The 19444-nt window shown below is 36.8% G+C and overlaps 1 protein-coding gene across 1 annotated transcript; it reads right to left on the reverse strand.

Moving 5' to 3' along the window:
• Positions 1-240: 240 nt before the first annotated feature.
• Positions 241-8567, reverse strand: LOC122145301 (transcription factor Sox-14-like). Its single transcript, XM_042758218.1, has 2 exons — positions 7186-8567; positions 241-3255 (listed from the first exon to the last, which is right to left on the reverse strand). The coding sequence occupies exon 1, from the start codon at positions 8067-8069 to the stop codon at positions 7350-7352; it is 720 nt and encodes a 239-aa protein (XP_042614152.1). The 5' UTR covers positions 8070-8567; the 3' UTR covers positions 241-3255; positions 7186-7349.
• Positions 8568-19444: the final 10877 nt, after the last annotated feature.

A 19444-nucleotide genomic window follows, 5' to 3' on the forward strand; every position in this document is an offset into this window, starting at 1 on the left:
TAGAGGACTTATACACATTAATAGTGTAGTAAGAATATTTATTTGTAATCCAAAAGTGAATACTACAGAGAGGGTATTCCAAAACATTTGAAACATTCAAACAGAAACTGTCAAACTTATGTGTGAATGTGGGTGAGAAAGTAAGTTTGATATCTGTGTGTGTGTGTGTGTGTGTGTGTGTGTGTGTGTGTGTGTGTGTGTGTGTGTGTGTGTGTGTGTGTGTGTGTGTGTGTGTGTGTGTGTGTAGCCTGTGCACTACACTGAAGAGGTCTCTTTAGCTACTGATGCCTTTAAGCAAAACAAGTTTCTCAGAGCGGCTCACAGTAAATGCTGCTGCTCCACGCGAGTTTACCATTACACAATATCGTGGCATTAAAATGTAATGTTGTACAACAATGAAACACTGTATTATTATTGTTATTATTATTATTATTATTAATATTTTTTTTTGTGTACAACCGCTGAACTTAACATAGGCTGAAAGTAGCAAGCTAACGTTAATTGTGGGGCTGCTGCTCGGTATAATAGTTTTCAAGAACATTGTTAATTGGTAAACTATTTAGCCTAGGCTACTAAAACGAACACCAAACCTTAACATGAAATGTTAAAAATTAAAGCAATTTATGCAAAAAAAAAAAAAAAAAAAAAAAAAAAGATGGAAAGCTAGCAGCCTGCACGTTTCTTACCTTGACCACCTTCTTCCATATGCATCAATTTTCTGTTCTGATCTCAACAAGTCTGAGCAAACTAGCCTATTGAGAAGGCACCAATCAGAGGCCGCATTTTTATGATGTCACCATGTAGACTTCTTACAAAATATTTTACAGTATTTTAAAACTACAAAAATACAAAACACTGACGTATTTTGATACAAAATACGAAGCTATTTTTATCAACCCTATCAAATACAAATTACAAAATACAATTTTGTATTTGAAATACGTATTTGAAATACATGTATCATAAATACTGCCCATCCCTGCATATACATACCAACCTGGTCTACTGTAATACACATGCAATGTTCTGCACCATAGCACCTTAAGACACTGTATGCCACCTGTATTGTCACCATATAGGAAAAAAGTGACAATATTCCCAACCCTGACCTGTCTTTTTCTCCCTTGCAGTAAAGGAGCTTTATCCATGTAGGCATTTTTTCTACAAAAACAACTTTCGCACTACTGTCGGCTAATGGCATATAAAGGCATGCAAATTCAAAGAAGATGGTTAATGAATAAACTGAATTTTACTCTGTGCGCACTCTTGAACAAAACCTTTACTCTATTCACAAAGGATACATTTTATGCTACTTTAGGTTTTGGCCAAAACAAAGTAATTTTGCTGGAATAGCTTTAAGGAGTATGCCCATGATGGCTACAAATGCTATCAGCTCACTAACATTTTTAACACAGCCATTAAATCTTTGACTTTATATACTATACAAAACAGTGTAACCTAAAGAAAAATATCACAGATGAAAACTCAAGTCCCAGTTAAACAGTACAAAATGATCAACAGTATAATCTTCAGGTATGTTGTTATATCATTCCACTATCCTTTCAAAGTAAATAAGAATATAAGCCACAACATAACCTTATTTCTACATATATGTTTTAGCTCTATTCAAGATCAAAATGCAAAATGTCTGGTATTGCACAATTAGGTATAGGCTCAATTTTATGTGTATATGAAGTTGATTCAATAAATCACCAGTGCTTATTGGTTTGATGACCTCTGGCAAATTCACCAACCTAAATATATACGCACTAAATGGCTTAAAGTTACAACATTATATGAATTATGACAGATCAACAGTTCTTCATGCAACAAGTAAAACAGTAGAGCACAAACGTTTTATGTATTTAGCCAAGAATGCCATTCATTAAGTTATGTTTCAAATATATAAATAAATAATTGAATAAATACTCCAGAGGCTTGCAATTTCATTAAAAAGAATTTATTTATTTATTTTTTAAGTATAATATATAGTTTGCACTTTTAATGGCAAAATAATAAGTTTTATTACATTCGTCCAAACACTGTTTTCGACATCACACGTTATATGTCGTAGCCTATCCTCAAGTAAACTTATGAAAGTTGTCAGGATTTTTTTGCTCCTTACCTGAAGTGAAGGAAGTTTTATTGTGTACGAGTGTACTAGGGTAGGTTACAATATTAGCACACTGTAAAGGTTTCAAAATATTGTTATATTAGAATCATTGTTTTCATCCTTTAAACATGTTACAATGATTCCTATATTTTCTGCTAGATTTCGAAGTTTCACATTTTCAGTTTTTCTTCTAATAAAAAGGTGCCATGAACTTGTAACTTGGCAGCAATTTTAAATTTATGGTTAAATTTAGAAAATTTAATTTATTATTACTATTGTTATTATTACTATTACTATTATTATATCCTTGGGTAGCGTATAATGTGTTAATTTTAACAAGACAACACTGTAACATGAACACTGCAGTGCTGTTACCAGATGTGTTAGAAATGCGGTAATGACAGCAAAGCATCATGAAAGCGTCACTTATAAAACGTAGTCTATAGTCTGTAATCTGGAAGAATTAAGCTGCTCGTTCTTAATAGACTGTATTTTCACATTCCTCCGGCCTTGACAGTCACTCCAGCATGTGTGACTCATATTGACGACATGACCGTTATTAAAAACTTTCCTTTTCAGAGGGAAATTCTTTTTTTTTTCTTCACAATATTATCATATTTTGTTCTAGTATACATTTTGACACACACAGAAAGACCAGCGCACATTTGATATTGTGATATTTTAAAGTGCTAGTTGATCTATGCATTAGCATGTTTTGCTATTTCATAAAAGGTTTGTGCATTACGTGTACATTAAACTGTTCAGTGTGTGTGTGTGTGTGTGTGTGTGTGTGTGTGAGAGAGAGTCAGAGAGAGAGAGAGAGAGAGAGAGAGAGAGAGAGAGAGAGAGAGAGAGAGATGCATCCTACACTCTTTGAATCAGTCGGAGGGGTAAAGTCTCAGTGTATATCACATTCCCGACTGGACCCCCACATTAAACCACCGAGGCATGATTCCTTTTCTCTTCCATATTTCCTTATCAGCTCCTTCACCGTTTCATTTCTTTCACATGAGAATTCAGGGACCCACAAATTCAAGGCCGGCGCTTCAAACAACAGCACTGCGGTTTACTTTTCTTCTGTCCAAATGCTATCCCAGATCCAATTTGAGATAGACGAGTCTTCAGCAATGATGCTTTCAGGACTTTCCGAGAGAGAGAGAGACAATAGTTAAAATTTTAAAATGAGATCAGCGTTACACCAAACCCAATATATTGCATTACTATATTATGTCTCACTAAATTTGAATTGAGATAAGCACGTGTTTCACTTTTGTAAAATGGCAATTATAGAATAACAATAATAAAAATATATTGTAATTATAATAGGAAATATATTGTTATTAAAATAATAGCTTTATAAATATTAATAAAAAATATTCTCAGGGCAAAAACAGTTTAAAAAAAAAACGTTTTTGTTGTCACCTTCAGTGCGCTGAGCTGATTTTAGTTTTCAATGAAATAGGCCTAGAAAATTAGCATGGCAAGATTCAGTGCAAGATATTTATAAGCTACATATTAAACTGAATACTGCACCCATGATTTCAGGGTGACATTAGGAGACAATAATGCAAATGACCCATGGCATTCAATTAAAAGTGTCGTGTCCCCTCACTTTTGTTTCATGTGTTTTATGTTTTCCACTAAAGTGTTTGAGAAAGAAAGCGTATAAAGCATATAAATGATCTGAAAGCACAGCCTGTCGCATTAAATTAAATAAAATAAAGAACAATTATCCTTTCTTTTTCTCTGATCTCCTGCTGAAAGGAGTCTTGGCGAGATAAGGCAGATTGAATTCGGGCTCTCCGTTGAGCTCAAATAAAAACGACTCGGAGAAGAGCTACAGATTTAGGACTGGGTTGGGTTTTGTTTGCGACGTTTTATTTCCACAGAATGCTTGATAAAATAGTTCAAAATGGCTGCAGTGATCAGTTGATTAATGTGAAGGGCTCATAAATTAACATCTAATTACACCCACATGCTCTTAACTAAACATGAAGCCCTAGATTGTCATTCATACTCGGGTCTTGTGGTTGATCATCTAGTTCGGTTTGTCATTTTGCTTATCATATTATGTTGCCTGGATCAATATGTCAAAATATGAAATGATTTTAGTGACTTCCGTGCTGACCGTACCCTGAGCTGAATTCTCATTTAGTAAAAAAAATAAAAAAAAATAAAAAAAAAATAAACCAACCACAAAATAAATAAATAAATAAGATAGGAAAGGGTTTGATTTAAGTTCTAAACTTGTTTTTTTAATTATCTAGTAATGCAAACGAACACACGTTTCCCGCTTTTCTTTTGGAAGTGCTCCTTAAAGTTCCCTAATTATCATCGTCCAATTTCAAAGTTGAATCTGTATGCTTTAGGGGGCTGATGTAAAACTTGCTATTCGGTTCAATGAAGTATCACCCTAATTTACAGCGGCAGATAAGAGCACAGTCTGTCATAAAAATCTGAGCCCCCTCCCTCCCTTATATTGAATTGCACCTTGGGCAATAGTGCAGAATCGTGAATCTTAACTTCTTCCAGCATATGTTCCTGGCAGATAAGTAAACAATCTGGATGTGAAATGAAAATTTTAATTAATACAGTAATGCTATTACACCTCGGTGTGCAAATCCCATTCCCCATCCCTGCGACAACAGACAAAAGTACAGGCCAATTCCAATCCTCTGTTTGCAGCCCAAACCCAATTGTTCTCCGAGCTTGTTTCCTTTGAGTGAATCACATTCTCTATTCACACATCTGCTTTATTTTCAGCAACACTTTTTTTTTTTTTGTAATACAGGAGGAGATCTTGTACCAACTGTGTTGAATTACAGTATTATATGAATCTTGACAAATTGTGAAAGAAATGTAGTGACTTACATTTACATTTATGCATTTAGCAGACATATACTAGCAGTTTTTATGCTAGTCTATGTCTGCTATGCATAAAAAATGTCTGCTGTGCATATATATAATATATATATATATATATATATATATATATATATATATATATATATATATATATATACATTTATGCATTTAGCAAATATAGACTAGCAGTTATTCTGAACGAGTCGAAACATGTTTGCTGTTCACATCAGAAGTCAAACTATTTAATATAAAAGAACAATGAAACTGAATTAAAGGCACAAATGCATTTAAAAACATTGCACATATTATTATTTTTACATTAAACCAAAAAGATTTAGTTAGTATTTATTATTATTATTAGTATTAGTATTATTATTGAGAGCTTAGATTTAAAAATAATAATAATAACATATACGCTCGATATTTATTTTACGGAAGTGGACAAGAATTTGCGGGCGAGTAAAATCCAAGCAACGTCATAAATCACATTTTACATGCAGACTTAGTTAATAAAGAAGTTGTTAATTAATTTGTTTTGAGAAACTTATAGTAGGCTAAGTAGTGTGTTTCTGTCGGTAAAGTGTTGGAATGATCTAAGCGGTGGAACAGGTGGAACAAGCATACACTCCCTGAAGGGTAAAACGTCTCATTCACAACCACACACATCAAAGAGTGTGATCGACTTATTTCAGAGACATAACACACACCTGAATGCAGAAAGTTTTATACTCTGAACACAGCAACTCGCGCGTTTTACAGGAAAATATGAGTTGACAATATACTAAACTTATAAAAAGAAAGAAAAACAGAAATGCCAACAAGCCGACTGGAAAATGGAGATGGTAATGCAAACTGGCAGCCTCTACATCTGCAGTCTTCTCCAATGAGTCATAGCGCGTTTGTAGGCGAAAATCTGCACCTTTTTTGAAGCACCTGACGCTTTGTTCAATTGTTTTTATTGGAAATTGTTTTGTAATACTAAATGACATGGCTCATACTCGTACCTCCCCTTCTTCAGTCCAATTTTCATCCAATTGTAGGTCTCAGGGTAAATCACAATTCATGTTCGCCCTCAGTTTCCCTAAGCGTCCCTGTACAGTAATTGTTTTGCCATTTAATTTGGAGCGGCGGTCCCTATAGAGCAGCCGGGAACGCCACGCGCTGACAGAGTTCATTTGAAATCTATGTCGAAAAGCCAGATGGTTATTAGACAGCGTCCGCCGAAACCTTTGACTATTTAAGTTGTGCTAATTGAGAAAATAATTATTGTAGATATCTATTCGGTGCGAGACCAGTTTCAGTTTCATCTTCAACGGTTAAGGCCTGTGCTTTTCTCTCTACCCGAAAGAAAAAAATCATATTTTAATGCACAAATAAAAAGTCAGTATACAGCTGGAAGAGTAAAACATTATAATACGCATGCTCGGATCACTGTACTTACTACTGACATGCCTGTTACCTTTTGGCACGACTGTATAAGAGTATAGTCAAAAAGAAGATTCATAAATATCTTAAATAGGCAATGTAACAAGGGTTATGCATTGTAAGACAGATTGTCTTTATTCAAAAAGTCTTTGCTCGGCAAATGAACAAAGAACCGAGGTATCACCCTTTTAGATACATTTTCCTTTCCACTTACATGACAGGATTTAAGTTACCATCGCAGATAAAAAATACAACATGAACTGCTTCGCTTCAAACTTTATGTTCTTTCTGAAATCAAATGAACGGGTGACTATCACTGAACCACAGGAGAAAAAAAAATTCAAATTAAAAATATTGAAGGATAAGGATTTTTTTCTTTTTCATTTGATATTTTAAATAGACCGTCTACTTTTAGGTGCAGGTTTGATCATTATAAACAATATAACCCGTATAATCTATTGAACGCTGAATTTCTCAGTTTGAAATCCTTAAAGTCGTATCATTTGAATTTCAGAGTGCCAAAAAGAATGGTAAATACAACAGGCTGTACAAGAAACATGAATCCTAACCGTTAGTTGTGCAAATCAAATTCATTCAAATAATAATAATAATAATAATATGATGATGAGAACAACCATTATATTAATTGTTTAAACAAAAGTAGCATTATTATAGCATCAAATTGTACATAATAAATAAAATTAACGGCATCCAAATCCGGTAGCCATGATAATAAACGTTTAAACATTTACATTTCTTACAGTTCTGGGCACCTGCCTTACATCTATTCCAAGATCCAAGTCGGGATCCAAGGAACCTCTCGTAGATGGTGAAAAGTTCATGTCCACACGGTCTGAGAATAAATGTCTTGATCATTCCTCTCTTCTTATGTACATGCATTGCTGTATTCAAGTTTTCAAAAGAGGAGGCTGTTTTAGTGGTGGAGTCACATAGCAGCGGCATGTGCTGATGAGTACGGGTCAATCCCACTCTTGGTCATACCTGGGAAGAGTATGTAGGCAACAGGCGGCTGTAAACTCGATGCCGACCATGCGGTGCAGTTACACGGCACCACGTACCCAGGGTTTGTGGGCGACGGGTGGGTGTGGGTGTGCTGGCTGGGGCAACCCAGGCTCCCGAATGCGCCGTTCTGGTATCCCAGAGATGATGCGTAAGGTAAAGTGCTGGTGGCCAAAGTGTGGGGCATCTCTGTCATCTTCTGGATAGCGCTGGAGCTGAACTGGCTCGGGTCGAGGAAGGAGTAAGGGGCTGATGTGGGTGGCAGGAACGCACGGGCTTTTTTTTCCGAGGAACCTAAGAACGAGTCCGTGGCTGAGACCGGAAATCCTTTCAGGTGATCCGTGTCGCCCAGGTAGGGCAGAGGAAACACGTACCTGTCCTTCTTGAGGAGGTTCTTGGGTTTGCGCCTGGGTCTGTATTTGTAGTCTGGGTGTTCTTTCATGTGTTGTGCCCTCAGCCTCTTGGCCTCGTCGATGTACGGTCGCTTCTCGGATTCAGAGAGCAGCTTCCACTCGGCGCCAAGTCTTTTGCTTATTTCTGAATTGTGCATTTTGGGATTCTCTTGTGCCATTTTCCTCCTCTGGCCTCTTGACCAGACCATGAAGGCGTTCATGGGTCTCTTGATGTGATCTACCGGCTTTGACATTTTTTACGGTTCCCTGGTAAAATAACAAAAGAAGAAAAAAAAAAAAAAAAAAAAAAAAAAAAAAAAGAAAAGTAAAAAAGTTCTTCAACCAACCTATTCACCTGTCCTGCAGTCAGACACGGATCATGCCAATTCTGGAGAGCCGGAGGAGTAGGAAAACGGCATCAATGAGGGCAAATCCAGTAATTCTTCCGTGTTTGTGGTAAAGTTGAAAGATTTTTCTTTTTCAAAACGACACTATTCGGCTGAGAGAAGAAAAGCCACACGCGCGACAAAATCCAGCGCGGCAAGCGAAGTTTCCGCGATCTGTTTGCGTGCTTTTTTTTTTTTCTCGGAGGATTCTCGCCCCGTGAAGCACCTGGCTGGGAAATGAGGAGAAGCGCGTGAATGAGAGCCAAAAGCGGTGAAGTTCAAAGGCTGGGCTGGTTCGCTCTGCACGCGATCTGACATAATCGCAGGGCGTTCACGCGCCAACCTGAGCGCCCAATCAGCTCTGAGAAAGCCACATAATACCTATCAAAATATGTATATTACAACACAAACAAAGATCGGGGAGGAAAAGGAGGTGACTCTCTTCCCTCCCCAAATCCATTTAGTTGAAGGTCTACAAACACAGACCTTCAACCTTTTTGTAATAAAACCTGACATCTACCAGCGTCAGTCCTTCAGACACGACAGATGCCTGAAGAATAGACAAATTCTTATTTTAAACATCGTTGCCCTTATGCGAACACGGTTCTAGGTGTGCACTTAAAAGCTTTTTTACTTAAAATATTTTGACAATTTTTCTGACGTTTATCTTCTTTGTGTTATTATTACTTATATTTCCCTTTACATCAGACTTATTATTATTATCATTATTATTATTTTAGAAAACATATAAATTATAAACGCATATGTCAAGCTTAATCATTAAAACCTCAATGCGCAAATACTGAAATGTCTAAACAAGAGAAATAATGCAAAGACAAACAGTATTAGAGATCTCTGAAAATAAGCTTGCTGTCTTGAGGCAGTGGCCCCCAGGCCAATATTTCCTAAATGAGAACAATTGTCCAAATCTCTCCTGGGACAGGCTGGGTTGGGGCTTGCACCTGTTTTGCTGCTGTAATCCCACATGTGTAGAACATGCCCATGGACCTTTTCTCAATGGTAACAAACCCACGCAATTCTGGCATTGTGAAAACAAATACTCATAGAATCATTACATCCCACAAATAAAACTTGCGCTGGGTGATGTTTTTTTATTTATTTATTTTTTTGTTATTTCTAACAGATACTTACACGAATTCTGGCAGAAACTATTTATTAAACGATTCAGATTTCATGTAATAGCTTTGATCATTCGATTCATGGTCACAGTAAAGTTACTTAATTATTTTCAGTAGAGAATATTTTATATCGAAACTGCAAATAATTATCCCTGCCTTTCTCATGATATCCTTTTCTCTTTTATATATGACAAATATACTTCCGAATTCATTTATAATTGACAAAATCCAGCCAGAAATGTGAACAGAAGTACTACTATTTCAAGGTAATGTTTTGTGCTAAGGTTCGCTCACCACAAACTTTAACATGCAAATGTGAGTGTTTAAAAAAGATCAGGGTCTTAATGAGCCTGAGGCAAAGAGCTTGATATATGAGAGGCACGGGTGTAATTATTAAGTGAAATGTATAAGATATGTGATATCTCAAGGAGGGGCCTTCAAGCGTGACATGAAGAGGGATCTGTCTGTAATTTAGCACACGAACATTTATTGTATATATCGTATTACACGATACAGCGTTATTTCGAAACATTCTGGTATTAATCTTAATGTTGAGAGATAAATGTCGTACGTATGCATTCTAATAAGTGTTTATTAATTCATTTGTTTATTTTTACCAGTTTATGGGTTTGTTGGTTATTTTGTGAGTTTGAGCTTTTTTCATCCCAAAGCGTCTATTAGGTCAAACATATTTATTTATTTTTTATTTTTTTTTCTGGCCGCCGAGTGATATTTAGTTGATTATGCACTTCATTTGTATATTATTATTATTATTATTATTATTGATTATTCGCTCAGTTTTACTCTTCCAAGGTCACATTATAGCTGAATATTCATTGATTTTCAGATACGTGATCACTAGACATATGCAGGAGTTTTAGCCTTGCAACTTGTGAGGTTAGTTTATTTTTTAGCCTTAAAACTTATTTTACATTGTTTAGTATTTTGCTGCTCTTGTTGTAACTTTATTTTTCTGTGCAACATAACTCCTTTTTGTTCATTTCACGTTTTTGAAACAATATCTGCAACCAAACGTAGTTATATGCCATATCTTCTGACAAAAATAAAAACAGCCGTTGACATTCAATATAATTTAGTGATCAAAATTCATGAATTTATATTTAACTTTTTTTTTTTTCCTTTCAATTAAGCTAAACTCATGTGTATATAAATCCTCAATGAGGCGCTGATGGTAAATGCATCTGGGGAGCATGAAGTGTATTTCTTAGTGGTGCCGGCTCGATATCCATCAAGCTTTACCGTTCCACCGCCTCTCAGCCTCCCTCTCCATTTCAGAGCACAGCCGAGAGCAGTGCAGCTTGAAATCCGGAGAACACCAGCCTGATAGAAACAGAAATTACAACGGGAATTAACAGAAATTATTGGGGCACACAGCATTTGACATAGAGATGATGTACTCAAAGCCAAATGAAGTGAGATTTGTGAAATCAAGCATGCTGAGGCCCGCGCGTCATTAAATGGGAGCTCGTCATAATGGAGGAGATATTCCGCGTGCATACTATGGATCGCTCACGTGCGCAAAGTGAACTGCTTGCGCCTCTTTTATGCGCGTACCGAGGACTTTAGCATCCCACCAACACATGCAATAGTGTATATTCATGTGTAAGATATTGTATTTCAGTGTATGCAACAGAGGTAGGCCCTATGCGCCTAAAAAAATAAAAAAATAAATAAAAAATAAAATAAAATAAAATAAAAATGATTAAAAATATAATCCTTAGCAAGTACATTTAAAGCCTAAAGTTGAGCTAGTATTTTATGAGATGATCGACCTTCAGAAACCCGCCTGCTGTATTGAACTTGATTTTTTTTTTTTTTTTTTTTTTTTTTTTTAATAATAGCCCTATGTTGATACGTCAAATGAATTAACTTAAACCTCTTGGAAAACAATATAAATTCCCCGTCAATTATAAAAAAAAAAGTCTTAATAAGTAAACCAATAAACCAATTTATATAAATATGTACTTTAAAAAAAGTTTTTTATTTTTTTATTTATTTTTTTTTTTTACGTTATTGCTATTTTATCCAACTGATTTTATTTATAAGAAACTCAGGTAATCAGTCCAGTAAGTGCAATTTGTATTTATTTATTTATTTTTTTTTTATTTATTTATTATCATGACGCTCAAATGACAACGCATATTTTAGTGATCGCGACACTTCACAAGACAAGAGGCTTGAAAATGGATGTATATTTCAATGGTATGCCTATATGAAATAAAGTCAACTCGGTAACAACAATTCCATGAAATACTGCAAAACAATTCAGTTTCATCTCAGTGGTTGTCCCTGGTTTTCTCAGAATCAGCGGTAACACTGTGTAAATCCCACGTGCTCCGACCCCCTTTTTTTCACACGGGGTTCATGAGATGGATACGGTGGTACAGTAGCTGTCCATGGTCCTGATGCGCTAAGTGGCTTTTTCCACTGCTAACTCGCGGTGCCACTCAGGACTCCTCATAAACCCGTGTTGACATTTCAATGCTTTTTATTCTTTTTACATCCCATTTGCTGCTGTGATTCTGCTCGCATGATGCTGCAATAGATGTTTTCCCTCTGAGAATTTGGAAGCATGCTCTGCCAAAAACCTCTGCGACTGTGTTGCATGTTGTTTTGTAAGCCAATATTCACCCCTTAGGAATTATCTTGGTAAGTTAAGTTCTGTGCGTAACATCGCGGATTCAACAGCGGAAATGGGAGTGTGTTTACAACGGAAATGCTCTCATATATACAAAGCACATGAAGAGCATTTCAAAGGTCTGACCTAGTGGGAATGCAGATATTATTCAAAAGCAGACTGTGTCGCTCTTTGCCTGGGAGTCACCTCATATGCAGTTATTAAATTAAATTCCAAAGAAGTCTTGTGTCTCTAGTGTGTGTGTGTGTGTGTGTGTGTGTGTGTTTATTTACATTTATACTGTTTATATATTGTGTGTGGGTATTTGTTTGTTTTACTATTAATGACAAAGATTACCTACTGTAACTGACTGCTAAATAGCAGAAGTGATGAGCCAGCAAAGTAACCATCATTTAAAATGAACTGTTTACATTGTCAAATTATATACTTAAAGACACTGGCACTTACCAAAATTAACTTAAATTATAATGTTTCCTCCCCTAAGGACTGCTATGTATGCCAGTTATATAGACAGACTGTAATGGAAGTTAAAAGTTGTTTTGGCATGTCTTGAGTCAACACTAAGCAAACCCCTGATGACCTCCAGCAACTTTTCACTCCGACTGCCAGTCTGAAAGGTAAAATTCAGAAAATTCTATCCATTATGAGACAGTGGGTTGAAAAGTGGAGTATTGCACCCCCATCTCCCTCCCCCAACCTGCAAGTCCTGGCAGACTGACATTATTTCGCATATTCAAATTGCCAGTGTTTGTTCTGGCCGTAGCTCTTGGCTCCCATTTCTCTCCAGTGTGGAAATTGATTTTAGTCAGCTGTCACAGCCAGCATTTTTCTGGAACCTCTGCAAAATATATATTTACAAAAAAATCTGTTTGGTTTGGAGAAATTTCATTAGCCCACGCACCATCCCAAGCAGGCCCCTTTTGGAGCGGCCATAAGAGTGATGAGCATAATGCTATTTTGGGAAAACGGTGAAAGACAAGCCATCGATGCCTCAATATTGGGCCACATGTCTGGGAAAGTGTCCAGTCATGGTCAGGCCCAGTCCATCTTCGACTGTTTCTCTTCTTCATTCTCTCTCCATATCAATCTGTGATTATCAATAGCTGGGTCCAAGCCCTAATCAAAACCAAATTGAGCACTGAGCAGAAACGTATGGCCGATGGGAGACATATAAAATTGACAATTCTCATGGTCAAGATATTTTTACAATATAATATTTTATGAAGGAGCCCAATAAGGGCCCCCTAGAGAATCCTATGCCTTGTGCAAAGGGCAGAGTTAATGAAAAAGGAATGACAGAGCCAACGATTGAAAAAAAAAAACAGAATGGAAATTAAAAGAGGTTCAAGGCATTGGTTGATAATGAAAGGAGGAGGGTAATGCTTCAGAGACACAGAAGCAAGCATCGCACAATCGTACAATACAATTAGGATTAAAGAGGCCAGGCACAGATAACAGGAGATAGGGATGAATTATCACCCAAAAAGAGAAATGGGGCCTCTTCTCTGACCTTCATTAAGAGGAAGAAAGGCTTGCTCACGGCTGGGATAACTTGCGGCATACTTTCAGCTTCATGATTGGTAATTGTGACTCAGAGAGTTCCTGCTAGATCGGCCTCTTGAGGAAGGATATTGAAAATAAAGAGGGATATAAATGAATAAAAATACATAAAAACAAAATTCAAAACCAGTGACACAGAAGTCACAGCTTTAATCAACATAATTTTTATTTGTTCTCATTTAGACATAGTTGCATTGAGATATAGTTCAGCCAAAACTGACAATTCTGACATTATTAATAACCTTCATATCACTCCAAACCAAAGAACTCAACCGAGCACAGAACTTAATGGTTCTGACGCATCAAGCAAGCATGGCTGAGCTTCTGTGTTTACAGTATTTGATGAGCTCTGTTTATGTGCGTTGACCAATGTTTATGCAGTATATTATTATAGAATTTAATCTGTTCATCATATAAAGTGATCATATTTCTTCAGAAGACTTGGATTAAACCACCCAATTTATTTGGACTACTTTTACAATGTCTTTTTTTTAATGCATAAAAATGTTGGTTACATGGACTTTCAAAGGACGGATAAAAATGAAGAGAGAACATTAAAAACAATTTCATTTGTGTTCCAAAGATGACTGAAAGTCTTATGGTTTTTCAAAAATGTTTATTGTTGGGTATATTATCCCTTTAAGTGATAGTGAAGGAGATTAAAGCCATTTTGAAAATAAAATAACACTAATTGAATTTAAAACAAGCTCCAAAATCAGTAACACTAGTGTAAAATGCATTTCAGTTCCACTGCTGAACGAACACTGAATGCAACACTAAAGGAATTAATAAACTCTGATGCTATACAAACTCTGATTATCTATAATTTCTATGATCCTTTAAATAGAAATCAACTTCACACAAACCCTGACACTCTGCTTTTCTTTTACAGCCTGGCACTAGTAGTGACATGCATGATTTAAAGGAAGAACGCAATACAAGCAAGCATCTTGCAACCACGCTCAGAACCAAGGTACACAGAGAGAGAGAAAAAAAAAGGAAAGTAAAAAGAAAACCAAAAGGGCAATGATAAAAGAGAGTCAATTAAAAGATCTGAATGCCTTTGAATGGTGAAAAATTGATTTAGATGAAACTGGAATAATAAACATTGGTACTGGGTGTTGATTGATTCTTTTTAATGGGAGGGGGATCTGTTATTGCATTGTGAGATATCAGTTCTACTTTCCCTTTACACTTTATGATTCTCAATGGAGCAGCAGTTCAAAAGACAATTCTATTTGGCTTCCTATTAGAACTCTGCTCTGAAGCACTTTTCAGATCGCTTCCTTTTGAATCAGTTTAAAGTGCTCCCGTGTGTTTGTTGGAGATTAAAAACAGCGTTATGTTCTAAAAGCCTGTTTATTAACTTTTTTTTTCATACATTAATAAGAGCCAATTTGAATGTGTTATTTCTTAAAGTCATGGTTTTACTACATCTACATCTTGAAAATATATCTGGCTGACAAACACTTGAGTCTATATGAATGCAGTTTCTAGCTAGATGCACTTCTTGAACATTCTTTTGCAGGTGTGAATGCCGCTCAGGGATTCTGCATCCTATTAACGTTCGAATCTATTTGAAATCATTACATGCCTCTCGTCCTCTCTCTCTTCACTTTTGAATATAATGGCTATAGTGGGCTCTCAAACAAAAGGGCTTTATCAGAGACTCCTAATGTCACCAACACAGCCCCTCTCTCATGGCCACCAACTCCTTCCTCTCTATTCTCATTCATTTATCCCACTGTATGTGGAAATAGGCTGGCCAACAATTAATTTCAGAGTGAATTCAGGCAGGATCTATTACCCCCTCACTGCCTCCATTGCTCTAATGGAAATCTATTTCACTTCTCTTTTGTGTCCAATATAATTTAATGCCCATTTTATTAATGGCCTGAAATAATTATGGAAGCCTTTTGTGATTTTTGACTATGTTTCATTTAATTGTGCAATAAATGTCTAATCAGGCCTCCCATCTGAAGCCATTATGGCATTAAAATTAACAATTACGCCATGAATGTCTTGGTGAATGCGTCAAGGTCTATAGAAATCGCTGTTGATAACAAGACACACATACATCATTCATGAGAGGTTTTTTTTTTTTACCCTCTAAGGAAAGTGAGAGATATGGGAACGGGTGGGAGAGAAAAAGAAAGAGAGAAAAGTGAAAGAAGAAAAGGAGGAGAAGAAAGAGGCACAGGCACTTTATTCCTTTCAAAAGAGGGGATGGCCAAAAGATAGGGTTTTCTAAAACTGTGTCACCCACTCGAGTTCTTTTCTTTGCTGGTCTCTCTCTATCTCTCTTTAATTTGCCTCACTCTTTATTTTTTCGAGTGACAGATTTCTCTGGGAATGGAAATGTATTAACCATTAACTTGAGCGATAAAATATCTATCAGCCCTTTGTGGCTCTTGCCCAGTCTGCAGTTCTGAGCCATGTGGCACCCGTTTTGCCTGTGCGGGTGACCAAAGGCAATTAAGAAGACATTGGCCCTCTTTCTGTCTCTCTATCTCTTTCTGTCCCACAGTCACTCTCTGTCAACTCAAATGGGGCAGCTACTCAACGCACCAGCAAGAATTGTTTTCTTAGTTGCCAAGAATTCAAATTTCACGGTTTGGAGGAACTCCATCCGGCAGTAAAAAGCCTTGTCAGTTCCTCCTTGTCACTTCCCAGCTAATATTCTACAATTGGTTTTGGTGTATCAACTTTAATGGCAGACGGGTTTGTTTCCCGCTCCTGCAGTGATCTGCATGTGGCCTCAAAAGACTGTAGATTGTTTTGAAGTGACTGCTGTCTGCCAGCAGTGATGGATGCTACTGGATACTGAGAGAAGCGTCTAGCCCCTGGTTAACCTCTGCATATTCAAGCTACCTCCTTAGTGGAGCCCAAGCTTTACACTCTGAGGGACTTATTGACTGTTGACTACCTGATTAATTTTACAGATCAGTTTAGTTTTTACAAAACTAATAAAGTGAGAACTTCAATGTAAAAAAAATTAAAATAATAATAATAAATGCATTTACAAATGAAAATGAAAGAGTGACAGATTTTGATCTTCTTGTTTTCCTGAAAAACCATCATGTGTCCTGATATCTGTTGAGGTGACTGGCATACAAAGTAAGCATTGTTAACTTTGCATATTATTCATATTATTTTATATATCAGCTATGAGAATGGTTTGGCTTTGAACCTCGCTGAGCCGAGGGGAATGCTGTTCCTCACAACCTGCGCAGATTTCATCAATCTAACGCTGAATGATATCTATCAGGCCATTACGGTTTCCTTCCTTTAAACTTATCCTCTCAAATTTAATAATCCATTTAACTGATGTGCAAATTAACCTTGGCATTCACACAAAACCACTTTTATAAGTCACACCCCGCACCTTTTCTCCCGTTTTCATCTCTTCTTCTAGCCAATTTAATTCCAGGCTCCAAATTTCATGGTCAATTTTATTTTGCTCACTTTCAAGGAGTCCGTCATCAATTCTTCACAACTTTTCATGTCCCCCTTTCTCTCCAGATTCGCTGCGAAATTGCCTATTCAGGCCGCTAAATAAGTGTGACTGCTGTAAATTTGCTGCAATGCCCCACACACATGAATATGCATTTGGAGTGCTGACCTCCAGCGGTAATTAGTTTTAGTCTTTGTTTATCCTTTACACAAATCACACGGCCTCCTTTCTTACATCCCTTTACATGTATCCCTCCTTCTACTGCCTTTCCACACAGAAGTCAATTTAAACAAAGAGAGAGAAATCCTTGGATGAAGCTCACTGAAATCACAAGAGATTGACCTCTGCCATCAGATCATACCAAGCAGTGTATAAGCCATATAGTGATGATATACAGCCTTTCAAATTTCAATTCAATTCAATTCAAGTTTATTTGTATAGCACTTTTTACTATACAAATCATTGCAAAGCAACTTTACAGAAAATTACGTTTCTACAATATTTGGTAGTAGTTTATCAGTGATGAAATGTATATGTATGAATACATCCCAATGAAACTGGATTCAATGCACAGAAAACACTTCAGAAAAGGATTGCCATGCTCAATGCAGTGACCTCTCATCTTTACATAGGATGGGACCTCTTCACAGACTCTAGCGGACTCAAAGACAGAGGATACTGTATCAAGGATGCACAACCTTGCTCCTGGAACTCCAGCTCCACCTGAACAAATTAATCAAGGTCTTCAGAATTACTTGGAAAAGTATATAATTTGTTTTAGGGCCTCATCCGCCTGTCAGACATTCTTGAGAGTATCTATATCCTATAGTGTTTATGAGCCATTCAGTTTGTTATTGTGTAGTTAAGCTACAGTCGTCTGTCCAGGTAAACATGACATGTGTAACTGAATATTTGAAGGATTAAATACGTCACTTCTGTCTTTTAGAGTGTAATGTTTTATGAAATAGCCTCAGAAGAAGTGAAAAGGGTATGTTCAACATACTGTAGAATGTTCAGAAAAGTGCAGACTAATGATGCTCAGATCAAAGACCATGTACCTAATGATTAAATATTCTAAACTTACCCCAAAAGTGCTTAAAGCAGTAGAACTAACATTCATATGATTAAGACAAACCATTTACCAGTGAAGAGGACTTGAATGACATTGATTTTTACTCAACTAAAAGGTATAATTGTATATGTATATTTCTGCTTACAGTAGGTGGTCTCTCTTGGCTGTTGTGACCAGTGGGCTCCCTGCTGTGAAAAAAAAAAAACAAAAAAAAAAAAAAACTTTTATTCCTGCAAAGAGCAACTTAGGAGTCATGTTTGGTATATGCTGCACAGCTAGGGAATAGACGTACTAAAGATTCTACACTCAAAAGACCACAGCAAAGACAGTGATAGTGTTGGAAGACTATAGAGCTGTCCTCGAGCTGAGGCTGTAATATTTGGAGTTAGTATTAAAGATCCTGTTTTGGACCAGCATTCAGCAAGAAGGACAGTGAGAGTGTATAGATGCTAAAGACCTGTGTGCTCACGTGTGATTGACGGGACACCATACTTCAGGGAAGTATTGGTTTGTTTTGTAAGTATTCGGGCAATTCAAGGAATTAGCTTGAGATACTACTGAAGTTATTATATTAACAACTGGTAGTTGATTTGTCTGTGGTGAAGTCAAATTAGTATTGGGAATTCCCATGACAAGAGCATGCTCACAACGCCAAGCTAAGGCCACTTGTGGTCTAGTTAACATATATTGTACATGCTGGACAAAGCTGAGCTAAAATCACCCACTGCTGTGCAGTCAGACTTTCAGTCAGATTAAAGGTTTAGATGACATTTTAAAAAGTCTAATTATTGTTCTAGTGTGACTAAATTTTTTAAAAGTGTTTGCATAAACTAAAAGATTAGTTCACTTTGCCATCAGGTTTAACATACTGATCCAACAATACCAAGCAACTAGACCTCACTACCCCTAGTCTTTGTAAAAGGTGTCAAAATGGCCTGTTTGCATTTTCTATAGAACTTTACAGGTGTTACAGTACAGATGGGTCGGAGACAGAAGATCACAGGTAAGGTGGTATTTATTGACATAAGCAGAGATGGGATGAGAAACAGTGGTAATACGGTGATTGCAGAGAGTGAGTAAACTGAATACTGTCCTTGAGATGATGTAGGGTGAAGGTCCTGGAAGTAGCAGAAGAGAGGAGACGTTGAGGGCTGAAGACACACACACACTCACGAAAGACACAGGAGGTAACTGGGAATCACTGGAGACAGGTAGGTATAGCAATGGAAGTCCTTGAAGTCGGCAGATAGGTATTCCTAGTTGCGAACGAGACCGGACAGTGACTGTGTGTGTGTGAATGTCTTTTAAGTGTTGGTGGATGATGGTGCTGACGAGGAGCAGGTGTGTGTGATCAGTACT

This window comes from Cyprinus carpio, chromosome A6, assembly GCF_018340385.1.
Source record: "Cyprinus carpio isolate SPL01 chromosome A6, ASM1834038v1, whole genome shotgun sequence".
Classification (NCBI taxonomy): Eukaryota; Metazoa; Chordata; class Actinopteri; order Cypriniformes; family Cyprinidae; genus Cyprinus; species Cyprinus carpio.

Coding starts and splice junctions, on each gene's coding strand:
- LOC122145301 (XM_042758218.1), bottom strand. CDS start 8,069: ATGTCAAAGCCGGTAGATCACATCAAGAGACCCATGAACGCCTTCATG.